Source organism: Varroa jacobsoni, unplaced genomic scaffold (genome assembly GCF_002532875.2).
Source record: "Varroa jacobsoni isolate VJ856 unplaced genomic scaffold, vjacob_1.0 scaffold_1236, whole genome shotgun sequence".
Lineage (NCBI taxonomy): Eukaryota > Metazoa > Arthropoda > Arachnida > Mesostigmata > Varroidae > Varroa > Varroa jacobsoni.
In genome coordinates, this window is record NW_019214138.1 from 8,904 (window position 1) to 36,363 (window position 27,460).

The following is a 27,460-nucleotide window of genomic DNA, read 5'->3' on the forward strand; positions in this document are numbered from 1 at the left end:
TGATAATATTCGTTTAACGTCCATAATTTTATAGATTACTAAAAGCTTAGTGCCTAAAAATAATTCTTGGGTTGCTCCTACTCGAGAATGCCCCAACTTTGCTGACCGTTGCGATCAAACGCTTGCGCATAGGTGTCGGATCAAGTTAATTAGCAACAATATGATGACCTCTTTTGTTGATATTAGGGCTATAGTTAAAAAAATATATATATAGTCGATTATGCTATCTCGAACCCTCTTTATTTTTCGAATGAAATACGCTTTAGCATAGACTGTGTCCTTTGAATGGTAATTCCTGATCTGATTTACGTGCCCAGTCACTAAGATTTCGATCATATAGAACAGAACGTTGCAGAAAGTACGATTAAGCTTTACAGATTACCACGAGTACACATTCTGTAAAACGCATATGGATATATAAATAAACTCCGATTTAATATCGTGTACATTCAAAATATTTTTATTGGATCAGACATGCTGTGTTGTGCATGTATATGACGCAGTTTAAATCAGGGTTTTGAGTATCACAGCTTTAGATTTATAATAAAATAAGAGAGCATGTCCACAACTAATTACTACTTTTTACTTATAACTACTACTTTTATAGTACTAAATTTATTGGTCATGAAATTAGCTATATAGAGTGGAAACTACAAGCAATTTATTAATATGGACAACAAGTTAGGAATGGTACAGGCGGCAATGCTCATCTTGAACTTGAAATTGTGTCAAATTTCATTTTTTCCATCTTCGCATTGAGTGTCATTTTGTACGTCTTTTTCATTTTTAATGAAAATGTGATCTGACTGCGTATAACGGCGATCCATATCAATGCATCGAAATCCCCGTATCAGTATTAATATTTTTTTCAAATTTATTTTTGATTTCAGTATCATCGGCTTTGTGAACAAGTCATCACAATGACCTCTTTCTAGACAAAACATCAACGAGTAGAATAAACTTAGTGTCAAAAAGCATTTTGAAGCCAAGTGGTCATTTCGGGGTCTTATCAGATGTTATTTTCGCTTCCATTACTGGAATTGCTGACTTTACACTTGCATGCTTCTCCAATTAAGAAGATCACTGATTCAAATACTGTCGGACGACACATCTTGTTCTACGTAGAACCTGTCTGAAATGTATCAGCGCGCATCTCACTAGAAAGCCGTCTTGAAATACTTCAGTCGACGTCGACGTGCTCTAGTCTCTTGGTTAGACGGTTCAGACTTAATTTAAACACTTAACGGCTGTCTGTTTGGGGAAGTCCGAGTATTTTTTAAAGGAAAATTAATCGTTACTATATTCGATAGGCGATATTCGAGCACCCATTGTTTCTTGCTGGTCGCCGTTCTCCGTTTATAATTCAGTGGTAATGTATTTGCCTACTGGAAAATTTGGAGAGACCCATGAGGAGATCCAGATTTGAAAAAAAAACTTAGTCTCATGCTAAAAGGAGCAAGCCCTTCGAAGTCTTAACGAAACCAGTACCGGAAGTAAAACTCGAAACGTTTGTTATATTATGGTCCTATCTCTGTCTACCCTGCTGTTTGGAGCAAATCTTTCTTAATTTGTAAACGAAGTTGGCAGTTCTTTAGTGCCTGAAAAGTCTATAATCATGATTCACTATTATGAGAACACGATGCCTAAACCTTTTATATAGTTGTATGCCTGTATTAATGTTAGCACTTCTAGATATCGACTTAGCTCGTTACGTGAATACATTGCACATCATGAACTAAACCCTAAACCTGTGTATTAGATACATGCAATAAAGTAACAGGGCAAACCCATACAATTTGCAACTGAGAAGTAGACCACGGGGTCGTACCTGCAACGAAAACCGCAGGTTCAATCTTTGGCTTCAACACTATGATCTTCTTACAGCATTCCAGTGTATAATGTTAGTTCACCGCACAGTTAAGTCAGAGTGCTGTTTCGTTGCGTACAGAAAAAGTATTACATAAAAGTCAATACCGCTGCATATTAGTCGAGGCATAACTAAGACCACAATATTGCGATGACAAGAAAACTTACACGAACATTGATTTAAACACACAATGCTTCTTTATTTCATAAATATATCGTCAATGTGTGCGTCAATGTGAGTCGAGTGGTAGAAATACTGTTGGACAACTGTTTTTTTTTTGATTTCGCTTGCTTATATTATACAAGCAGACAATAGTCAAATAACGGTACTGATGCCGCATCTGGGGTACATAGGGTTTGATCATGCACTCTTAATCGATTAATACCTCCAATAGATTCAGGTAGGCCACAATATCTAAAAAAAGCGCATTTACTCTCATCTCAACACATGTTATATGGGAATGACGTCACGTACGTATAATAGTATTGTTGTCACTGTATATAAGGCAAAAATCGACCTTCTTTCTTTCGACATCTTTCTTTATATGCATTGTCTTAAAGAAACTGAAAAGTACAGCTTTCTTTAGTGGATCGTATTAATTATAGTTGTATAGTTTGCATTGAATGACCCGAGCATCGATTCGAGTGAAGTCCGTGTGCTAATGAATCGACAAGGTGCCCAAGGCAAGTGTTTCTAATCTACACATTCTAGGCTGTTGAGGAGTGAACTGTGCTTACCATAATTCCGACGAAAAGTTTATGCTTTAATCGATGATACCCTGATTCAGTTAAATGCCATATTAGATCATACAGAGCATTGACCCGTGAGATTCATGAGCTGAAAAGCGGTTACTACTACTCTGCTAAATATAGTATTCTAGTAATCGTCTGTAGGTGTGCATATATTTAACGTAGTATCAATACAGGATCCTAAGTCCTTTTAACGCTCCGTAAAAAGAAAAGTCGGACTCAAAATAAGCTACATTATCAGGCCGTTACTGTGGCGGCCGAATAATCTCAGTAACCCTGGGATAGCCGTTAGGGTTCTCGTTTAACCACTTCCAAAAATCTTGGCACATGTCTTTGACGGTGTATTTTGCCTAGAAACCAAGATAAGTGCATTCCCTGTTAACGATGAGAACAACCGGAAAACATATATTGGCCGGAAAAATGAATGTTTTTCCTCTCTAGCGATTGTTCTTTTTAGCGATTTATGTGTAAATCCCGTAAACATTCACCGGGTGTTTCTTCAAACTATATGCAAGTGTTAACTGGGGCTTTACTCAGCGCTATTTAATTCTAGCAGTGCTAGCTAAACTCACCACAGCCGCCTCTAAATTTAGCTATCGACTTGACATAAACAATTAAAACTTTCCTTACCTATGTTTATACCCTGTCTTCACTGCTATGTTGCTCCCAATAAGGAAAATAACTAAAACATGACCAGTAAATTGATACGTACTTTCCATTCCAGTTCGGTTTCCGCAAGTCTGCAGTCGCCCCAAATAGCTGGGATATCACCAAGTCTTCTTTCAAGTATCCTATAAGGAATAGTCCTTCCAGTGACCTCTTCGAAGATCCTAATCAACTGCAGAATTGACGTTCCCCGACCTGTACCAAGGTTATAAAACTTGAAGCGCAGTGGTTTGTCGAGTGCTCGCAACGCTGCAACATGGCCTGCGGCCAAATCCATCACGTGAATAAAGTCACGGACCCCTAAAACTCAAGCAATTTTAATGATCCCAGTTTGTGTTAGTTATACTAGTTTGACGAAATAGAGCAGTTGTCGGATCACTTGGTGAGGGGGGGGGGGGGAATCAGGTAAGACATGACGACAAGATCAACCTCAGAGTTGAGGCACCTATAGACCTTGACGAACAACGTAAGCGAGAAAAAGGTTTCCACTGATAAAAAATTTGTGCACCTCCTTTTACCTAGGCCATTGTGGATCACTAAGCATCTTCTGCAAAACCTTAATGCAAGTTGTGGGATTTACCCGTTCCGTCCGGGGTGTCGTAGTCTCCTCCATAGACATCAAGTTCCTTGCGTTTTCCCATAGCGACTTCACCTATGATCGGCATCAGATTGGTAAAGGCACGTACGGGATCCTCGCCGATTCGTCCCGAAGGATGGGCGCCTAATGGATTGAAGTAGCGTAGACAGATGATGTTCCATTGCTGAAATACAAAACACAGTGAAATTCTGTGTTCTCAATATGTTCGCTCTATCGATCGAACTGCTTCAAATTACCCTACTTTCCTATGCTTTCAGTTGCGTATGGAGATGTTTTTAAACCAAACATCTTGGACCTATTAATGCTTGTAAATCTCTCGTTGCTGCTGTGAACAGCCATGTTATTTCGGACTGCGACAGGAATCATTCAGTTGCGATCGTGTTCTTTTTTCAAATATCCAATGAGTGTGTATACGACTAGCGATCTCAGGAAAGTATTATTGCACACCTCAAAAGGGTTCTCTTTTCTCACTCCAATAAACAACAAATAACGTTAGCTTACATAATATCGATCAATAAATTATCAGATGATACGGTACATACTCATATCAATAGATTCTTTTTTCGTCCCTATGTCGTAACATACATTATAACAGTATCATCATTAGACACAAAACGTCCGCAGCACGATTCGCTGTCTATCGAGGCTTGTGATTTGTTAAAAAAAAGTTGGCTTGCGAGGCAGCGAGCGATTCTCACGTGTAAGGCAAAGCAACCGCCGTTTAAACAATATTAGAAACCATTAGAAGAGACTTCAGTCGATTAGGCGGTTCTCTCTTTCATCTTCTGTTTGTTTTCCCTCTCTTCTGAGATCAGAAAAAAGAATCATATATATATACACACATATATATATATATATATATATATATTCTATCGAACGCAATAACCTTCTCGGCGCGAGCTATATCCTCGAGCATTTTCTCAATGGCGTACTTTGTTCTGCCGTAGACATTAGGAACGTCGCCAGCCGGATGCACTTCGTCTATTGGCAAATATATTGGATTGCCATAGACGACACACGAACTGCTGAAGACCATCTTGTAGACGCCCTGTTCCTTCATCACCTGAGTTATGCCAAGAACGTTGACAATTGCGTGAAGGTTAATAGTGTATTTATTATTGTGCTAACCAACTCGCTGGTTTATCACATCATCGGCTTTTCCCTAAGCTTAATCTGTAGGATCGAAGGTACGATTTATTTTATGTATGAGTTTAGTGAAGCAATGAACGATACGATATTGTTATTTTTGTTCTACCGCAGGCATGGTAGCAGCGGTATCTTTAAATGATAGTATTATATTTTATGATTAAAGAGAATGTCAGTTTAACACGGGAATAGACTATGACAGGAGGGGGTATCTAATATATATATATATATATATATACGCAAATTAATTAGTCATGCGTAACTATAGCACGCAGTGCTCATGCATCTTCAAAATAATCCACTCGTCCGTAATTATTCTGCGAGCTTATAAAGCTCCTGTATACTTCCATAGTCCCTCGTCATTGTTGTTCTAGAGAAGATTGACCGCTACAGGATTAATAGAACGTTAGCCATTCACAGGCAATGTTAGTTGATGGCCACTTTTCGCTTTGCCAGTGTGACTTTAACCTACAAACACTCGAACTCCTCCTGTTAATGTCGTGTTGGTCTGTTTGTATGCGTGCGCTAAGGCGCTCATTCCCTTTCCCATCCTTAAAGTTTCCTTCTTTCCCACCAGGGGGCTCTGTGAGTCTAGTTGGTTCTCTCACTCTCAGAGTTTTCCGTCGTCGTCGTCGTCGTCTACCTGATCGTCGCGGCGAAAGCTGTGCTAGCAGCTGCAGGATGAACTAGTGAGACTCAACAGGCTCACAGAAGAGAGATCCTCTCTAACGCGCGTTTGTGAGGGGAGCTACTACCTCGCAAGTTGTGGATATTGGAGCTCTGTTGGAGCGTCGTTGGTTTTGTATCTTTGTTGCGGTCTGTGATTGTGGTAGTCGCTCTGTGAGCGTGTTCGATTTTTTCCACGCTGCATTTATATACACAGGCGACTTCTTCATAGAAACGTAAACGCAAGAGATGTTAGTATGTTCACGCTGCCATTACTAGCTTACAATGACGGTGAGTGGATGACTGCCAGTGTGTATTTAGCGCGCCGTTACTCGTAGGTCATCGAAAATCACTTGGTAAAGCTCTTTTTTCGTAGGGTAGATCTGTGCAGGTGATCATCTCTGTATATGACATGACTTGAAGTAGTAAAAATAGTGGTTAACTCAGAACTCGGAAGCTGCAGGGTAGGTCGGCATCTTTGCCGATTTCCGCAGTAGTAACAGGTAGCTGATTTTTCAAAATAGTGCCGCTACAAGATATTAATTGCAATAGTACACATGCTTGTCATTAGTACGTCACGGTGCACTTCATAACGCCAGTGGATATCCGCACTGATCTAACTGTGCCCTTGGAATACTGACTGTTATGTTGTAACGTAGTGTTGTACTACTCAGACCCTTGGAATACTCTTTAAAGGCCAGTGAACTTCTCTGCTTGATTAGTTAATGAGCCGAACTAACAGCGACCATAGCTGAACGCATGCGAGTATGGAGCGACGACAACGCTGCAAGTCAAGTAAGTACAAATTACGTTCTATTGATAGGGGCGTCTTGTAACGATGCAGTCGTAACCTGTGTGACTACTTAACTTCGATTTCAAAACTGGAAAAATTTCATGGCCCGCTGCATCATCGTGGGGGCAGCAGTGTCTGAAACAATGCTTAACCGCGGCAATGACACCGAACAAGAACCTAAAACGTTCACTTAAACGCATCGATTCACGTGATGCTTGGTATGAATTAGCAGCAAATAGCTGGGCTCGTTTGTGATATAGCCGTAACTAGTTTAGTGCGGAGCCATACCTGCATGTAGTAGTAGAATTGTGCGCGGTTCTCGAGTCGATTGAAGTTGAGGCGCTTGAAAATATAGTCTTTAGAGGAATCAACTTCAGCGAAAACGGTTTTTATCTCTATGGCCATGTTTCGCATTGAAACATGTTCCAGGAAAACGCCAGCAGAAGGTCACTTTTTCAGTCACCAACAAAATGAGTACTACTTTTGACAGTAGTCTTCAATAATTAATAGTTTTCTGTTTTTTTTTGTGAATCTCAGCCGAGCCCGTTGCACAATAATAAGCACAGTGGCTGTAGTGAAGTAGCACATGAATTCTAGCTGGGTTTACACTCCATGCACAGTTTATGACAGCTAACAGGTTTGGGGCTGATGCCCAGGTTGTTGGATGGCTGGTGAAGCGCGGTAGACCGGCAAGTGGAGACCAGGTGAACTTCAGAAAAGAACTTCGTTTGTGCACTTCTGGTCTATTGTTTTGTTGAAATGACGGCAGAAGCCAGAAGTACAATCACAGGCAAAAACCGTTGAAGTACAGCATCAACTCCACTGGTACTTAGCTTTCAGATGAAGGCAGCGCTGTTAGCTCCTAACTAAGTGTCAGTTGGAAAAACGACATTACGTTTCGCTGTGTGGGTATTAAGCATTATTACGTGCCAAAAACCTAGCAGATACGTCGATCGATTTGATCCTGGCTACTGCTTCTAATGCGAAACATGTAGGTAAGACGTAATTTGAAAAAATAAGTGATTATTTTTAGGCGTGTGAAAAAAACTAATTACAAGGCAGGTTCATATAGGATCGCAGGCAGGTTAGGTAGTTCAGCTTACGCTACAATTCAGTGCAACTGGACAAACCTCAAGGACGTTGATTGTAGAGACGATATTGTTTTTATAATAGAAAAGTGGCTTCTGCATGGATTCGCCTACAGCCTTCATCGCTGCGAGGTGAATAACACAGTCCACTTTGTGCTGAAAGGGACAAGATTAATAAGTTAGTAATAATATGGTCTGAAAGTATCTATGTCAGCTTTTCTCGATGTTTGGATGAAACCTAGCTTATTCAAAGATAATTAATATTCATCTTATTGTGTTTAATTATGTGCGGTAAAAGTTTTTGAGGGTTCGTTTACTTCAAGCCTTTAATCGTCAGTTATTTAACTGTGTCAACGCGTAACGTTTTATATGTATTGGCGTGATCGTTACTGTGTCACACTGGGGTATGTTACCTTCTTAAAAACTCTGCTGAGCTCAATCTTGTTGAGGAGATCGCACGCGTAAAAGTGAATCTTTTTTCCAGTGATATCTTGAACTCGAATGAGGGACTCGGCCATCTGGCTTCCAGATGAACCCTGGCCACCCGATTCTTCGGTGCTGGGGCTTGACAATGAAGATGATGACATCACACAGTTAGCGAAGTTGTCCACCACGACGACCTCGTAATTGGCCTGTTAGTTTATCCATTAGTGAAAAAGAGAGAGAAGCATCAGCATTTTCCATAGGAAGTTGACGGACAGAAAAAGAAAACGTCAAAATACGTTCATAATGGACTTCAGTGGCCCCGCTGTCTCTTACATTTTCATAAAGAAAAACAACAAATCTCATTTGTATTTAGTTATGTTTGCCTAAGGGAAATGTTTTACGTCGATTATCAGCGCGATACGAATTGCGTCTATGCCAGGTTTCGAACCGAGGCCGTCTCGGGACGTAAATTTTAGCTGGCAAGCGTATATCACCACCCCACTTTCAAGACCGAGAGCCACGGTTGGTCACATAGAGTAAAAATTACGTTCTGCACTGCGCTTTCGGAAATTTGCGTGAAATGCCATTGCATGATATAGAGCCATATGCAGCTTTTGGCAGTTTGGAGAAGTTGCCCGTTCTTAACAAACAATTCCGTTGAAATCATTCTTATTCTAATGCACTGGTTATGAACCGCGGTCTGTAGCTGTTATAACAACACATTGATTAATAAAGAGATAAGTTCTACGCAAAATTTTTATCGCATAGTTGTCACTGGAAACTCAACAACTGTAGTAGATTTCGAGATAACAAAGTAAAAGCCCCCTGTAAGTCCTAAAGGAAGTGTGTATCTTTATACGTACATGATACATATGTATAATATGACTTTTGTTAATCTTTATGTATTGTGCTATGTAACTTGCATTTTTATCGCCTTCCTGTTGCCTAGATCTCTGCATCGTCGTCAGTCGTGTGTAAAAAGATCCATTTTAACTGCTTTCATAGGCACACGATACTGCGTTTACAATTACATATTATATTTCATTTACTGTTGTCATCCACATAAAACTGTTTCAGTCAAAGGATGGATCTATTGCGGTAAAATTCTGTGTAGTGAGCGACTAACCAGCCGCATAAGAATCGCCGGTGTTTTTCCCTTAAGCACAAAACAGTAAGGCTCTTAATCGTAGCAATGTTTTGTCTAGCTGTTCTGTTAGCATCGTGTGCAACGAAAGGAGCATATTATATAAAAGTACGTACCGTTCCAGCGTCGAGTGTTGTCGTACTTCGATGTGTTAAATAGAATTTGAATCCGTGCTTTGAATTATGCCACCAACTAAAAATCTATTTACATTTTTTTTAAGGTTGCATGTTATTTTTCCTATACTTACAGCGGTACGGCTTTGTATGGTTTTGGAAGCGGATTATGTGGATGATTTGGCCAACAATGTTGCCACTCCTGACCTCCTAAGAGATCATAAACAGACAGGAGTATCTATAGATAAATCGACAACGAAATAATGACTGGGTATCTGACCTGAGCATCATACGGCGAGTTTCGTTAAATTTAATATCTATCTGTTCAAAGGAATGGATCATCACAACAATATGAACTGTCAACTATAGCGAAGACTGTATAGTATATTGTTATTAGTATAGTTTTTTACAGTCGGGGAATTATTTAAAAACGCGTGCAAGTAGAATCTTTGATTTTACCATCAGGGCACTCCGCAAAGGGAACACGTTACTCACCGTTCCCGTCTTAACAGTCTGATTAGTTTGCGAATCGTTTGTTCCAATATTAGAGCATTTCAAAGTTTGTCTATGAAACGACCATTGACACGTCTATCTAATTCTACAGACGTACAAATCCTCCAAAATGCTCCTCTCGTCCTCGCGCGTTCGCAGATTTCGACTGGATACGCTCAACCATTTCGGTCTGTATCTCGCAGCGTTTTGTTTTTAAAAAGGTATCTACAAAGCAAAGTGGTCACCTCATAATACCGATTGCCTTGTGAGCAACGTCCTGTACGTGGCTTTATCAGCAGAAATTCCGCAGAGTATACGAAAAACTGTTGCAATCCATTGGGGAATCGAATTATTTAAGCGTCAGCGTACCCGCGCGCACCCATCGGTAGATCAATCACAGCATAAGATTATATCGAAGGATGCACTCGCATATAATAAGACATTCGTCGTAGAAACATGTGGCCTTCACCAAAGAAAAAACATGTGGCACCCAATCGGTCGGTTTTGAAAAGGCCAGAAGCTGATCGATCATTCACTGGAGCTATCAACATCGATAGTCGTAGTCTCTTACCGCGCAGTTACTGTTGCTCGAGCGACCCAGTACGAATAGTAAAGCCTTATGTGAGACGCTCAAACAACGAGATGCCAAAACTGTTGAGTTGCGGTGGATGTACATACCTCTCTTGAACAAGTTAGGCATCGTGAAGCCTACTAACAAGGCGGATAGCGTCTATTAAAATTATATATATTAAGCGTGGTGGTATATTTACTAATATTAGGCTTGTTGTTTGTGAAATATGGGTGATACATAAGACAAGTTCCTTGACGGTTAAAAAACATTCATCAGCTTGTGCTCATATTAAGTGCCCATACGATCATTGTGAATAAATATAAGTTGATCCACCGTCTGATTTAAGTTCTGCAAGAATTGCCGCTGAGGTACGATTTACTCGGAGATTTTGAGACCGAGATATGGCCTCTACCTGCTAGAGTGAGAGAAAGAAACAAACGATAAGGCTTATTAATCGTTTGTTTCTTTCTCTCACAGTGTCATCTGACATCTCCGTGAGGTCTCTCCCACAGGTTCCTACAGCTCAAAGTTGCTTACATGCGCGACAAAATCAATGTCACCACAATCTGACACGTAGATGGGTGCAGCGGGCCCAGCAACTATGAATTTTTGAACTTTACGTTTTGTTTAAACTCTTTACTTTTTGGTTTGCTTCTCTCTACTTCATAATCCAAGCAATTGGTAGTGGATACCGAAACAGCATAGTCTAACTTTTAGAAATATGGAGCCAGCTCGTGCCTGAACGCGGTTAGACATATTTTTTTTTCTTTTGTGTAACAGTTTACTAATATCGGTTTGAGGAATATCTAGGAAGAAGAGAGAGAGCTTATTGTCGATGTACGTTAGTGTGATAGTCTATTTTAATCTTAGAGTTAGTTTTTATTTTTGTAATGATAAGCTGCTACTAGTTGATCATTTGCGCTTCCTCGGCGAGCTCTCTGTCTAGTATGCTACACACAACGGTAAGCCATAGCATACTTTCGAGATTTCAAGATTTGAAATGAATTTATATAGAATGCCACTAGACAGTAAACACAAAGCAGGTTGACAGTATACCATTGACATAATACTTAGAGACTTAAAGACAAATACCGGAACTCTATCGCCGAACGGTAGATGCAAGATAATTGACAATACTAAGTCTAATTAGAAATTGCAAGTTAAACTTACGTTTAACAGCTCGATGATGGTGTGACTTCCGATAAAGCCCGCCCCGCCCGTTACAAACACGCATTTCGAACCGTGGGAAGACATCCCTATTCAATTTATATTACTCTTTGACTATTTTCTGCTTCTCGTGTTTTTTTTTTTGTGTGTTTCGAGGCCTCCGTTTTGAAACCTTCCACCACTTTTTCCAATTGTTCCTTGAGTCGTTTTCACCTCGATGCAATAATACTTGTTCGGTTTGCAACGTTAGAGGTCCACGATTCTAGTGCATCACCTCACACAAAAAAGAAACCTGACAGACAGCCTTTTACCGTGTCTAGCTGAGCTAAACACAAGCTAGCGTTCTTTAGTGTGTATCGTAAAGAATCTAGCTAGCTTTCTAATTGTATACACACGTCCGCTTCATATACTCGCAACAGCTTTGAATTGAGCTTGAAATCACGATCGTTTCGATTGTTTCCAGACGCAACGGTGACCACAAAAATAAAATTTAGCGCGATTTCTCTGTCTACTCATCATTCCTTCTCTACTCCGTACGAGGAACTGCACAGCGTCGATGCAATACGCACAGGCAGAAATACGTACGGTTACAAATACGTATAGCGCAACGCAACATAAGCAAGCCTGATCAGGCCATCGGAATTGAGATGGTGCCGTTACCAACGCTCGACTGATCCTCTGGCCAGAGGCGAGCTGTGCGTCGATTGTTCGCTGACTGGCTGTCGACCTTTGCTCTATCAATTGCACACGTTCACTGGGAAGGAGGAACGCGTACAGCCAGAAGTAGCTGCGTCAATCCGATTCGTTGGTCCACGTCGTTATCGAGCGTCTAGCCTCTTCAGCGTCAACGCTGTGACGTCGTTTAGACGGACACACGCCCAGACGTTCGTTCAGATCGGCGTCGATATTGGCAGCGCAGACAGCACAGAGTGCAGGGTACACAAGTCACAGCACATTCGGCCGTTCACTCTCCGCAGCGTGGCATCGCCCTTACGGACAGAGGCTACTGGCCATTTTGTTGAGCTGCTGCCTGCCGTAGTTCTCTGTTGGATGGCACTGTATTTAGAAACAGTAGTAGTGGCAATGAGGCGTCATGAAAGGAGCGATGTCCGTATCACGCTCTTTTTCGGTCGCCCGATGTCAGATATACTATTCGAAAATGTTAACATTTTTATCATTGTTCAGGTATGGTCTTTCGAAACTAATTCACCTTAAAGATCATCTTCAACGAACTCAACCATTAGCTGATTGGTTCGATGGGGCAACGGCAATATGCGCTGAAAGAGCATCGAACATCTGACTTGCGTGTTACTTCTAGTCGGCCGTTATTGCGAACAGCTTGCGCGGTTTGTTGCTATTTTTTCAACTTTTCTTGATAAGCAAATTGCTCTGTAAACCTGCTGCTAGACCCGCAGCCGCAGCTGATGTTATTGTGTCTGTTGCGGCTTGCCGCTGTTCTAACGGAGAACCATTTCTATGCCGCTGGACGCAAGTTACTGACTGCTGCTGCATAGAAAAAGGACCCAACCACTGTTATCCGTAGCTTCCGACAGCGGTGGTAAGCAGCTGAAGGCCTCGATATCGGCGGTACGAGTGTAAGCCAGAAGGAAACAAACTGTGGAACATTGGCCCCTCGAGCAGCATTCCACGTGAGCGAACGAAGCAGTTGGCAGGCCTCTGTTTTCCAGCACACACAGCATGGGTAGTAGCACCGTTGTCGGTCTTATTACTGCTCTTTCCTTCACCTGGGCGCCCGCCGTGTGTGTAAGGAACCTGACCATTGCTGCTGCTGCTGCTGCCACCGTTCTCATTGACGTTGCTGGCGCTGTGTTATAAAAGAGAGGGTGCCCTGGGACTGGGTCATCATCTCGCGCACGCGCTACCAAACGGCATCGAACACATTTGTCAAAACGCCACCAATTCACGCTCGATGCGAACGCAAGTGTTGAGATATGGACCGTGCACGGCGTCACATAATCGTCCGCAGGACGATCGATATACGTGATGGTCTGGGCTCGAGTCCAAGCGTAGCCACGCTGCCGTCTGTTTCAATGCCTGACGACGGTACAGGACGTAAAACTAGACATTTAGGTGATTGATACTAGGACAAATAACGTTGCCTGCGAGATAATGTTAGAGAGAACGAGTTGAAGCGATCGATGCAATAAAATGAGCTGAGCGGCTATCGAATTGAAAATAGCAGAGATCCAATAGCAAGTGGGGTCGGTACAGATGACGAAGCAGTTGACGAAGATTCTCAAATAATTGCCTGCTATGCAGGTTTTGATAAGATACGTTTAATATCTATATCTATATAGATATGCGCACGCCGTGTTGATAAGTGGATTCAGAGTGGCGCTAGAGATTAACAAAAGTGTGTGTGCTTCGTCAATATTTTTGAAGACGGTAGATTTAAAAATAACGGTCATTTAACAACTAACAGGATCTACCAACTAGCTAGCAAGACACAACTGGAAAATCTCTTACAAAATGTCTAAAATAATTAACGTTTTGTTGAATTATTGATGAGAACTGATATGCATGCATTGAAAATTTGATAGAAGACCGCGTTTCGCTTGCCACAAATTAACATATCGATTTCTTGACTAGATCAAACTATTCCCGTGACCTGGGCCCAACAACGATCATAGTTCAGGTTACAACTGGGCTTTATGGGCTTCCTCGTCGACAAGACCGTGACAGGCTACCCAGGGAGAAATTTCACGCTGCCTTGGGCGACGACCCAGGTTAACATAGGATTTCTAGACATTGATCAACTTCTATACATATATATATATATATATATATACATATGTATTTGATTGAGGTTACCGCAATCGCTTACGTAAAACATAATTTTCCATTACGAACGGGTTTAGCGATGAGATGCTGCTTTAACTTCCGTTAACATCGCCGTATCAACTAACCTTAGTTGGGGCAGTCGACCGTGGAGACGCATACAACAAATTATGGACTATAGTGAACACTATTGCTGAATGAGCGGCACTCTGAGCATAAAACGAGGTTTATCACCCGATCTGAATTCTCTAACAGCATAGCTGATAGGATGAATGTGCTCAGAAGTTAAAACCTTGGCCTTGGCCTAAGCCAAACTGATTATTTAAGCCCGACTCATAAATAGGTTGATTTGTAACGGTTGTGGGCGAACGAAAATATTCGGCCTACCTTTCAATATCAAAACGTCAGCATGAGATTTAAAAAGGCGTAATTTTGTAGCGAGTAAAACGGTCACTATACTGGAATTATGATATGATTAGTAGCCTATATATACGAAATAATGTCGAATTTTGTTATGCAAGATCTGGTTATACGATTTCGTTGTAAATGGTCGTCGACAATATGACTTTTCAATTTTTTGGCGGTACCGTTAAAGTCTCTTTTTGCTGATTTCTAATTGTTGATAAAGGCAACAATACTGCTGCCTAATCCATCCAACTAAGGAGTTACTGAGAATCGCTGCTTACGCGTCGGTTAGTAAAGTGATTACCCTACTTGAAATAGACTCGTCAGATGCCAAAAATTTCAACTTTTGGGTAAGTAAATTACCGGGTCAGTGTACTTAGTATTAAAGGAAGTACTGATTTCGAACACAAGGCTAATGGCGGTGTGACTTTGTGGGTGCTGCATTTAGAAAAAAAAAATTGGGTAAACTTTCACTCTGCCTATTGAGATAAATCTAGAATAGAGACCCGGTATTCACAAACAAGATCGGTACATCAACCTGTTATAAAAAAAAAGCACATGTGAACTGAACATTTTCTTTTCACATTTTTTCAACTTTTGCATTATGCTTTCAAGAGGAAACTTTCCAGCCTGCAACTTAATTATTGAAATGGGCCAACATGTTAGCCAGGCATCGCTCGGCTCTTCCTTCTGACATCTGTACCAATTACCTTTACCGATCGGCAACGAAGTCAAAAAAAAAGAATTCGAAATTTCATGTAGCGTTGTACAAATATCTAGATGAGTAGTTGGCTCGAAATGAATGCCATACTTCGCGGTCTCTTTGCCCTAGACGGATGAGTTCAATGGATAATAACATTTTATGTGGCAAGTGTGCGATATTGAAAACGACGACTGTTAGCGACTTTAGAATTCCTGTATAGAGAATTAATTTGACATTTCTATTAAACAACAAAACACCCTTTCTTTCGAGACTCTGCCATTGACGCCGCTATAGGACAACTGCTTATCTTTCTGATTCTTGGACTCTCAATACGCTTTCTCATTTGTGTTATTGTAACTCTGGTGGCTTAACGCAGTCTCGTCTCGTAGTTGACGTCACGGTATTACGTTTGCAGGAGCGAAGAACCGTCCTGTGGATCACGTTCTAGTTTCTACAACTCTGTCTTTGCCCCTCGTTTACCCCCCAAGTCTCCTGAAGCTTATGAAATCCCAACCAGCCCAACAAGACGCACCTTACCACTGGCTCCATTCACGAGTGTGCTGCCAGTTGGCCACGTGTTATGAAGACAGCCTACCGCACTGGGCGAACCTAATAAGATCGACAACCTTTGCTGTTGATGGTCATCTTTGGACTAAGTAGGGAACGTAGTAACAACGGATTAAGTGGAATCATCCAACCGGTCGACACTGATGGTTGCGGGTGGACTGCAGCGTAAATCGATACATCCATGGACTTTACAGAGTTACGGGCTGGAAGTGTCTTTTATTAAAGAAATTATTCTATTAATATGGCTTAGCGGTAACAGGCCGTTATACTTGTGGCGGATTGAATTCTATTACGACTATCGGCAAAGATGAACAAGAGCTGTCGACTTTTGCTTTTGAGCTTGACAAACGTCGAGCGGCGTATCTTTTGTGTAGCATAAATTGTCGAAGTATTAAGATCCTACATCACAACAGGTGTGAAGACTTTGATCCTATTCCTTACTATTCCTTAATCTTTGGATATATTTAACCCTTGATGCATTTGCTAATCCGCCTAACTTGATGGATGAACCTAAAGTTTATGGATCTACCTAAACTGATGCGTCTTTAAAAGGATAAACGCAGTGAGCATTAGCTCCAATAGGACCACAGTTAAAAAAAAGTACGATCAGATATGAGATAAGTTTTCATTAAATCAATTCGTATGTGACACTCCAAATGATCGCCAAGTTCTATACTGTTGCGTTTTTTCACTGATCTGTTTATAACAAATCATCCGACAGTGTCGGACCCACAAAAATATGAATGCGTCTCATGAATAAGATGTCTTGGACCAGTGACCAACCGCCAACCAATCAATGCTTCCATTTCGTGGTCGCTATTTGTCTACCATCTTCAAGTTTTACACTGCAAAACTGAAATTATCAGGATATTTATTATTAGCATCAAGCTTGGATATTATTCAGCAGGATATCATTTATGTGAAATACTTCATTCATTATTGTTAGCAGGATAATAGAATTATGCTATTTAAATATGTTTCGTATAGATCCTGCATAATGTCTCAGATATTATATTGGAGATTTCCCTTTTGGCCAAAGATCACAGCATTCTCCGGCCCTAATTAGCTCCCCCAATATTTTTAGGCCAAATTCAGGATCTAGTAGCACACCCCATCGGTCTGTACCTCATCTGTTAAAATTTGCTTACCACCAAACCGTTACTCTACAGCAATATAGCCGCTACAAAAAACAAAAGAAATGTTTTTTCTTTGCTCCAGTCGCCCAAGCGTCGAATCGTTTCAGCAAACATCGACAATCCAATTACCATTATCAGTTACCTCTAAATCCGTCTTTGGTATCTTCTGTTTATCGTTGGCGCGGTTCCGTTTCCCACATTCTCACTCGGTTGATCGACACTTTCGCGGACGTAGCTTCTCATATATTCAAACTTGTTGGCTTCAGCTTCTTCACTTGTGTCTTTCACCGTCGATGAAGTTTATTTCTAGCAGGCAGAAGTGTGTTTCGTAATCCATAATAATACATAGAAGCATCCTGTCATCAAAAAGTCATCATGTATGTGCGTCCCTTTGATTCGGTGTTAGCATTAGACAGAAATCGAAGACGATGATATTAGAAAAGAGGGGAAAGCGTTGTCTATTGACAGAGTCAGTTTATTGACTAGATATTGTTTCTGTTATGATGCAAAATGATAAGCCTATAAGGATAAATGTTATGTAATCGATTTTGTGTCGAGAGTACTATATTGTCGGCAATGATATGATAGGATCGTTACAGGTCTTTCTTCGTCTGTCTGAAGAAAGAAGCTTCTGATATTTTTTGTTTTTAGGGAGTGATGTGGTGAGGTGTTCTTTAGTTAGAGTGTCTCACGAACATGTGAGGTGCTGAGGTGGACTGAATTCGCTAAGGTTTATTGTCGAAAATTAGAAAGAATATTTAAGAAGAATATTTATTTATTTAAGAGTGGTTGGTTACTCTGTACATTGTTATTATGTAGGGGTTACCTGGCACATCATAAGCGATACATCTCCTGCGCAGGAAAAAATTGGACGACACTTAAAAAAGATAGGCAGAGATAAAGAAGAAGTCATTTCCAGTAACATTAAGAACTTCCATAACAATGTTGAGATATTAGATTTACTAGTCAGCAGTTCACAGTCAGTTACAGTCAACACCCAATGATAGGTTAATTGTGCTCAGTGAGAGATTCCTAACATACATCACAGTCCGCAAACCTTTTTTTTTTTTTTTATATATACACATATAAAAAGCAAAAGGCTCAAGTGCATTATGAATAAGTTGAAGAATCATGCTTACTGTTCAATGTCAAATGGAAAGCCACTAACGTACAATTCGTTCCCAATACGACATCTGCTTTTTCTTATTTATATACTTTAATGTCTACATAGATATGGATACACCCCTAGCAACAGTTGGGTTGTTGATGGTAACCTATGACCAATATATACACGATTGGACTAGTTTCTTTGGTGGAGCTGCTCTGGTCGAATCCAGCGCAGTTCATAAATGTCAGAACGAGCGATGTTGACTTGCTGCAAAGAATTGTGATGGGATGGGATGGGATGAGATAGGATGGGGGTAAACGCAGTTCCTGTTTTGTCCTTTTCAGAATATTAATTCAGTGAAGGCGTTGGCCGAACGGCCACCGAACCAACGGCTATGACAAAGACGGCTATCGAAAAGAAGAGATCCAAAGACATTCTACATGAAGACGCACCCTAAAAGACGCTAACGCTGTGGAAGAAGCCACGTTACCTTATACCTATGCCTTTTTTTTTTTCTCTTTTTGAGAAAGCCAACTGCTCTGATGTAGCCGAGATCGCAGCGAGTAGGATATGGCGGTCATTATTGCAATGTGATGATGTCATAGTGAAGCCAACAGTGAGGTGGATTAGATGAGGGTGACTCACCTGATATCATTGCTGAAAAGAAATTGCATAAGGAGAAAGGAGTCGTTTGACTAGCTGATTTTTGGCCAAGTTAGTGAATAAATTATTCTGAATATAAGTTCTTTCTTACTTATATGTACAAAGTGGCCCGAAATCGAGAAATAGCTCAAACCACAGATTCCGAGAAACTACGAAAGGATGTAATTTTAGTGTTCGTGATTGTATTTCAGTGGTACGCGCAACTGTAGACGCGGGTTTGATTGTGAGATATGGACATCCTAATAGACGTCGGGTTACTGAAATCTTGAAATTTGAAATAATTGACATTTGATGATATTTAATTGAGTTATATTGAAGATCAGTAAAACAAAAGGTGTTGAAATGACATATCATGCTTTCTGGCTAGGATACTATTGTACCTGCACGGCTATAAAAAAAAAAAAAAAAAAAAAACCATTGTAAATAGATTGTCAGGAAGAGCTTTCAACTGGAATTAATTTTTATACATACGGTTATGACAGTTTGCCAAGACCAAGCTGGTAGGTATACCTTGCTGAACGGTATATTTCATTCGTGACCTTTTCATGTACTTGCCCTTCGCGTCACTGCTTAAAATTCACATAGTTTTCAATGTTCGCACTACAAGTTTCAATAATGGCTTCAAATTGCATTTACACGACATCTACATATTTACTATATGTGCTTATTGTTTCTTTCTAAAATGGGCTTGCCCCACAAATCATCTGGGCTATCAGGAATCATAAGTGTTATCAGGCGACCCATTGTGTTGATTTTCACTAGGTATTCAAAGTTTCGCTTTAATACAATAATCACCGACTAAGGGAAACAGCGTGCAACATCAAGATGGTCGCGCCGTCAAGCTTTGCCGCAACGCAGACGCGCGTAGTCAAATCTTGATTGTGACGGTTTTGATACCAAAATGCAACAGGCGATGATCTTACCCTGTGATGATTCTTCCCTGCTTAGGCGTTGGCTTCAAATCGTGCTTAGCTAATTTTTGGTCCTATCTTACAGCTTACTTACGTGTACATTTGACGTAACGGAAATGAATATTATTGTTAGTCGTGATATGGCCGTCTGGCGAATAGGCGAATAAGAAATGGAAGAATTTGACATTTACGCGAAGTCTGACGTCGAAAACCTGCAAGCTGCTGACTGAATCAGCAGTAGTTTCCTGTCACCTGCTTCCAATTGATTTTCCCTTCCGTACATGCCTGTAGGACAGGTATGAGTATGCCTAACCGTTGAACCATTTTTCTACCTAGTATATTGTTCTTCACTGTGGGCTATATGAAATGTTTGATATTATATCTGAAATCGAACCAGTCTACGCAGACACATAGCGTTTACATACTGATGATGCAATATTGATTATTACTATGTTAGGCATTGTTATACGAGCATAGTCACTGTAGGGAAATCTAGGTTTTCTGTCGTACGCCGTCATTCTTCATTTAGCTAAATCAGCTTAAAAAAATAAGGAGTTTCTCTACTCAAATATTTATGTTAGCTGTCTCCAATCAAAAACAAATAGCTTAAGGTAAACTAGTCATCATTTTTACGTAAAGAAGCGTGTAGACGTTCGGGCGGAAACGAGGCAACGCCCTGAATGCGTAGGTTTCTATTAACGTTCCTAATGTCAATGCCTTGATTTGCATCCGTCTTGTCGTACGCATTTATCGTCGCACCCAAGCGACTTGGAATCGCTATAGTGCTCCAGCAGACGATGACTCGAAATAGACTTCGACGCGCCCAATATTCAAACAGTTAACAGTTTCGCCAATAGTTGTTATATAGCTAGAAAGATACTAGTTATTTTAGGGTACGTTTGACAGCACAGCAGTGATACAAGTTTTAACTTTCTATTTTATAGGAGGACAAATAGCGTTATTATATCTACCGTGTGTGCCAGATATTCATCTAGGATTCATCTACGGTGTTTCGCAATACATTTGTGTGCATTTGCAGCGTAGCTTAAATTAGAAAAACAGAGAACCCAGAAAATCGGATCAGTGCTCACGTATGGCAAGCCATGCTTGCTGATTGAAACACAGGATAGGTAAACTACACAGCCTTTTTTTTTTATAAGCTCCGCCTATAATGATTGTCAGGACCAAATCATCATCGCCTTAAGTTTCGTCTTTCGTTCATTGTTAAATGCACATTGTCTGTCTCTAATAAAAATTTGTGCGTATTGATTACGGCATATCCCGCAGTAAACAACCACAAACAATTACACTGTGAAATATTAGCGAATCGTTATCAGTTCAACAGCATCATAACGTGAGCGTAACACCCCGTGGATCAGCATGGAATTGCAGGGTTCCAAAATGGCAGTTAAGAGTTTGTCTGATAATTACTTCACCGTACCGGTGAGAGATGCCTGTAATGGAATCGCTTTCGGTGTTTGCCGCTCGTTCTGAGCCATGCCAATGGATCCTGCAAAAATACGGTCCTCGTCGAATAATTACACAAGGGAAACAGGGCATCGCTTACCAGTGGCAAAGAGTGACAATCTGGTCGTCTAGTAAGTGGACTGGTCCATTTTATTATTCGATCGCTGTCATGGGAAGGTGGCGGCCCACAACATCAGGCGCAATAGGGGGCCACTACATTAGTGCCTGTCACCTGCTTCGTAACACCTGATTTTGGCTGGCTTCAGCCCTGAATTCAAGGTGTTCAGGTGGTCGGGTTATAGCTGTGGATTGCTATTCCATTATAATGCAGTTAACTTGGCACCGCTTAGCAACTGCAACAAAATAGCTTGTGAATTAGCGCAAGTTACATTTTCTTTCTAGAACTATAAGCGCGGTATTTCTACGTCGCCATCCACAGTTTCTGCCGCCATTTGACGTAAACTCAGACCCGTTAGATCGCGACTGCTTGATGAAGTTCTGGCAAGCTGGCCTTACCCTGAGTGGTGAGAACGGTGGCGCCAAAACAGTGCTTACCAATAGCTGGCAGGTCTTTACAATGTATAGCGGCAGATATTGGCCCTAGGATTCCCTCGTTTTTGCTCCTGATGCTACTGCAGGGACAACAACGAATCTGCTTACGAGCTTATGGTAGCAAACCCTGTGAGATGTAAACGACGAGATATGAAAGTGTGGCCGCCTGAGAGCTGTACCGTGTCATGTCTCGTGCGTTACACGCGACCGTAAGTCACACTCCGCAAACCGTTCATAGACGTTAATGAGCGTTTGGCTGGGACCTGTTAGTCTCTATGACTGCTTTGTGGGCGCGCCTCTGTTTTCTGCTGTGGCTTGTGAACAGTGAATACTAAGAAGAACAGCGCTAGCCGTAATTGAGCTGCGTAATAGCTGGTCGTATTGATGCTGGCGTTGTCTAAACGCATTGTCTCGTCGGATCTGAGGGCCGAGCAGGGCCTGCCTGTGGGACCTCCGAACACTGTTAGGAACGAGAGCTGAAACGCGATCGTGGTAAGGAATCGTAGAGTAGACAGATATTTGCTTCTGCCGATTACTTGCTGCTGTAGCAACGTGTTCGAGATTATAGCTGACCTGCTTTCGTTGCTGCACCTCGAAATTGTCGCCACCATTTTTAGACCGGTCAAGATTGTAGGATACTTTTATAGTAGCATTGGCCTAATGGTCTCCAGGCACAAAGCTGTGTCTGTATGTGTCCCCAAGGGGACGCCAACATGGGTATCAGTTGACAACGCGCTGGCACTCTTGTCGGACAGTTATGTACAAGACCAAACTGGCGCCCATCGAGGTTGAGGATCGTTGGTTCAATTTCATTCGTTAGTGTAATGCCGTTTATTTAGGTAAAACAGGTACAAGCTTGATGCCAGTCAGGTTTAACTGTTGCACATACCTATGTGGAAGAATGCCATTGCTCCCTCTCAGATATCCGGCCAAGAAGTTCGTGTGATTATTTTTGTGGTCCGATCTGTGCGGATACGGATCGACTTAAATCCACTCGTAGTCTAATATCTACCAGGTAACGGATAGGAAACGCAAGTACGACGATCAAAGCGTGCCACTGAATATGTCTTCAATGGGACGCAGGCCTACTTGATGTGCTGGCGATGTGATCAACTGCCAACTGTCTGCACATCAATGCAATAAACAATGACCGTCTCACAATATGAAGGTCCAGCATCGGCTACAAATGGCGTACATCAACAGCGCAGACTTCGCATTCGGTTCGAGGAGCCGAAATCGGCCAATCCTACCACTGCCATTGACAGGTCGATCAGGCAAAATATGTACGCTCGTTTGAACTAAAACGCGTCTACGGTGGAAATTTAGACAAAACCATTACGAACGATATACGCATGTAAATAATTAGCTATTGGATACTGCTGCTGACCCGATCCGGCAATCAGGTAGACACACAAATCCGCCTTTCCTCTATGCGTGCTCTCTCCGCGCAAGGACGCGCTGCTCTGATGCGCTTCTACTCACAGGCGAAAAGTGCGGATAGGTTGCCCTACACAGTCGTAGTTGGGTAAAAAAAATTATTAGTTTCTATGCATGTAGATTAAACTGGGTTCTGTGTCCGAAGTAATGTTAATAACGGCTGTTCATGAGCGTCTTATATCCTATGTGTGTGTGTGTGTAATCTATAGGGCTAAAGTGCGCTTAGGATGAGTGACCTTTGTTTGGGCGAAGTGATTGTGATAGTGGCAAAGGTTGTTTCGTATAATGTCAGTCTATGCCTATGGAAATGTGTCGGCCCGGCCGGTCGCAGAGGGGCTGTTCCGTACCAAGTAAAAAGCGTACGAGTGTCTCCGAATATGCTGAATACTATCTAACTGGTAGAACCAAATTGAGCTTTGTCCGAACTCAACGGTATAATTAATTAATTATTTTGGCTATCCGAGTAATGTTAAACACGCGAACATGTTGTCTCTAGTGAGCTTCGACATTATCTGAGTCGTTGAGCGCATCAAACGGTAACGGCTGGACAAATGCTGACTGGATATAAACTCGAATTAGATTGGTGAATTTCACAATGCTGCCAAGTAAAAGAGCTAATCGCCGCATGAACAAGCGAATAATCATAGTCTATCCAAAGCCGATCCTATTGTTGGAAATGGCGGCGGGAAAATGCAAAGTCTCCAAGCACAGCTGAACTAAGGCCGGAGCCGACAACGTCGTCCAGCAGCGTCCATCATCGCTGCAAGTTTGTGTAGAGGCCTAGAGCAACAGATGAATCCACAGTACGTTTTGTAACGTAGACGCGGCTGCAATAAAGAAAAGGTAATGGGGTGTAGGCAAAGACTGGAACAGCTCGAAATTGGCCTCTTCGTTCCACATCATTGTAAGTATTGTTGGTAGGGAGACACAAGGGAAGCTGGCTTAAGCTAGCTGGTTTTGATCGTTTCGAATGACATTTTAAGAGACGAAACAGAAACAGAAGTGCTACTGAACTAAAGATGCCTCGTCCCATAACGGCGGACAAACGAGACTAAGGGACGGAGTAGGAAGAGTTAAAAAATGAGAAAAAAAAAAGTGATGCAGAACGTCACCGTTAGATTGGACAGCGTTGAACAGTCGGCCTCGGATGAAAATGTAGTGAGCTCGTTTATGAACGTCGAATCAGTGGAGAGATTTAGTGAAGTCTGCGAGGAAGGAAAAGTTAGGGCAGTGACCCACAAAAGGAAAATCATTATTAGCAGAGAAAAGCATTATTCCATACTGATCTTATTCTGGGAATGGATACTGAGAGGTTCGTCATTGCTCGTCTGAAATTGGCGAGTTAGTAATTTTTATTTTTTATAAGGATTTTGAGTGGTATGTTGGCTAATTAGCCGGGTCGGGTACTCTTAAGGTAAGCATATCTTGTGTAAGTATGAGGGTCAGATCTTAATTTTTTCCTTGCTTGCTTGGAACTCGCTGAAGCAACTCGAATCTTCGCGTGAGTGCGTCTGTTTAACTGATATTGTGCATCATAGTAACATGTCTGTTGTGTGAGGAAGTTTTTGCAAGGATTTAATATAAAAAGCACTCGGCCCGTGTGGAGGACACTTTTGGCAAATCAACTGCGAAGTTACAAAAAATGTCGAATCCAGCGCAGGACGACCGTATCGCACAACGTATGTAGATAATGCCTATAATATTTATATGTATATATTATAGATATTTGAATCAAGGCCGTCAATATTTTCTTCATATAACAACGAACACTTTGATATCCAACGTAGAATTTTCGCTGCGCTTCTTCATAAAAGCAACTGATAAATATAATTAGTTGTTGGTACTAACACCAAAATCCTAAAAGTTCTACCCGATTTCGTAACGTATATCTGGCCGTGGGGAATGCAGGCTTGACCTGCAGCTATCGGATCCGTTCCACCAAAAATACCAGCTACAGCAGGCTAGGAAGCCTATTGAACAACACACACTTTTTAATAGAAGTCAGTAGCGCAGCTGGTGAAATATCTGCTACGTGAGTACCTGTGGTATATCAAATATAAATCAATCTGAGCGGTCCCCTTTGCCATTGAGAAAGCACTGCGTAACAACAACTTATTCTTGACGACTCCTTAGAATAATGCTGGATAGTAACAATAGTCGTAAAAATAAAGCAACCACATTACCTCAATTAACGTCGTAGGTTCTAAACACTCTCAGATGGTGACGACGTGACTGAATCACGCACTCGGCAAAGGCCGTCCAGCTAGGTACACCGTTTTCATCGCCGGATAAGACCACGAAACACGCAAAGCGCCCACTCCCAACCGTCAGTTCATTTTTCATTATTTTCTTAATGTGCTGTGCTCGATAGTCAGTAAATGAATAGACGTCGATGAAGAAACGCAACAGGTGCGTTAGCATTAGGTCGGAGAAGCTTTTAGCTGACCATGGAATTGTCTTCCCTCATGCATTGGCTGGCTGAAAATGTGCAGATGTAGAAAAAAGCGGGATCGTTACTAAATAAGTTTAATTCGATCTGTATGTGCATGTCTATGTGTTCGAAGCCTTCCGTCCTTTTGTACCTCATCAAGTTATTTAAATACATACGGGTGTATTGAGTCTCATTACGTAACACGTACGCGGTTAAAGATTTAAATGGTTTAAAAAAGTGGTTAAAGGGTTTTTTTGCTTGCAGCGAGAAATGGACCGCGCGCTTACGCCGGGTTTCGAACCTGAGCCATCTCGTTATGTCCCTGAAATTGGCGAGTACACACGTGTGGTCGAAAAGTAGTTAATTCCCGTTCGTAGAAACGTCTCTCGCAAGGGGTTGCAGTTGCTTTTACCGTCAGATCAATCTGAGCGGAGATAATTACGCATTTAATTCGTCGTTTGCACTGCTCGTCGAAACAATGATACGTCAATTAGGCATAATGCTTATTAAGCAGTATGAGTTAAGGAGCTACTGATACATGCAGCATTGTACACAGAATAAATTCATGTTAAAGATAAAATTATGGATATAAAAACACTGTATGATGGCTTCAGGAATATGGCGATGCGATATTTTATTGGAAAACACATTTAGTTACAGAAAAATAAGTATGTACACTACAGATATAACCGTGTAAACTATACTGAGAAAACAATTATCGTCGGTACTTCCCGAGAAAGCCAGAGAAAACTATTCGAATGCAGTAGGTTCGGCAATACGTCGGCAATAGGTGAAAGGCCACTCTGGACGAAACCGACGTTTAAAGCATGTAACGTTATTACTTTTATTATGTAACAGGTGAACAGCATATATAACGTGCCTGGTTATGTAAGCATCTAATGCGTGGCGTCAGGCGATGAATGAGGCTCGGTAAGCTTGTGTGACTTTTTTCTTGTTACTGTAATTGTGAATCACAGAGATGAAAATGAGGCAGGGCCATTACGAAACAAAAAACAGATATATAAAATCTGCTGTAAATTGCTTTAGTTTTTTTAGCTTCTTTTCGAGAGACTGTGGAGTAACCTCGAATGTTTAATTTCTTTACATGGCTATAGGTTCTGTGCGACTCGTTGTTTTTATAGCGAAGATGTGTTTTCGCTTCAGGATACAAACACCGAATAATGAATAGCTAGTGGTCACTGAAGCAGCTATATAATAGATCAAAATTTCACATCACAATATGGACACGGCCGTATAAATGAATATTACCAGTTTGAGATCGTTACTTCTCTTTGGCAGCGCCGATAGTTTGTTTGAATACTTAAAACTGAGCTTGATTTCAACTCTGGCTTTTTCATTAGCAAAAACTATCACAAAGTCCTGCAGTAAGTGGCCGTAACGGCCATTCAATGATTTCTCTAATTCCAACGGTAGCTCACTTTGTTGGCTCCTCGGCCAAAAGTTAACCTTATATATATACGCGTGTGTGTTCGACAAAGCGGGATTGATCCAGATAGCTGCTACCGGGTGTTCGTACCTTCTGCTTGTACCGTAAGAGTCTGTCGAAGCCCCGCTGCTTAAAATTAGGCGTGGCGATTGCGTCTCAATGAATCAAAGACGCTTATAGAAGATCCAGCAGGTTCTGGCAAGACGTACAGCCGCTGGTTTAGTCGTTCCGCTACTGCTAGCTACTGGTGACTTGTCGGTCGCAGTTGTTTGGGCCTGTCGGAGGCTGCCAATAACCAGAGTTCCTACATGACGCCTTGGGAGACTCTCCATTTTGCTTGGTTTTCGT

The 27,460-nt window shown here is 41.4% G+C and overlaps 2 protein-coding genes and 1 long non-coding RNA gene across 9 annotated transcripts in view; 2 read left to right on the forward strand and 1 right to left on the reverse strand.

The window, feature by feature from the left end:
- LOC111267891 (UDP-glucose 4-epimerase) overlaps positions 1–12,860 on the reverse strand; it is a 13,671-nt gene extending 811 nt beyond the window's left edge. The window contains exons 1-7 of one of the 3 annotated variants that reach the window (XM_022846460.2): positions 11,490–12,520; positions 7,987–8,205; positions 7,616–7,729; positions 4,767–4,943; positions 3,863–4,043; positions 3,329–3,582; positions 2,042–2,966 (exon numbers count right to left, since the gene is read on the reverse strand). In XM_022846460.2, coding sequence (XP_022702195.1) covers positions 2,862–2,966; positions 3,329–3,582; positions 3,863–4,043; positions 4,767–4,943; positions 7,616–7,729; positions 7,987–8,205; positions 11,490–11,573 — 1,134 coding nt within the window. In that variant the 5' untranslated portion in view covers positions 11,574–12,520 and the 3' untranslated portion in view covers positions 2,042–2,861. Of the gene's footprint in view, positions 1–2,041; positions 2,967–3,328; positions 3,583–3,862; positions 4,044–4,766; positions 4,944–7,615; positions 7,730–7,986; positions 8,206–11,489 lie in introns of those variants that run through there. The other 2 variants (XM_022846461.2, XM_022846462.2) reach the window with 2 other exon arrangements.
- Positions 5,727–27,460, forward strand: part of LOC111267890 (rho family-interacting cell polarization regulator 2) — a 76,606-nt gene continuing 54,872 nt past the window's right edge. Inside the window, exons 1-2 of one of the 4 annotated variants that reach the window (XM_086971489.1) lie at positions 5,727–5,983; positions 6,264–6,487. In XM_086971489.1, coding sequence (XP_086827615.1) covers positions 6,460–6,487 — 28 coding nt within the window. In that variant the 5' untranslated portion in view covers positions 5,727–5,983; positions 6,264–6,459. Of the gene's footprint in view, positions 6,488–22,952; positions 24,914–27,460 lie in introns of those variants that run through there. The other 3 variants (XM_022846456.2, XM_022846455.2, XM_022846453.2) reach the window with 3 other exon arrangements.
- Positions 14,404–18,946, forward strand: LOC147752474 (uncharacterized). 2 transcript variants are annotated; one of them, XR_015313991.1, is made up of 3 exons: positions 14,404–15,040; positions 15,809–17,473; positions 18,549–18,946. It is a non-coding gene; the product is annotated as an uncharacterized LOC147752474 (long non-coding RNA). The 2 variants fall into 2 exon arrangements; XR_015313990.1 differs by having other exon boundaries at positions 15,809–18,946.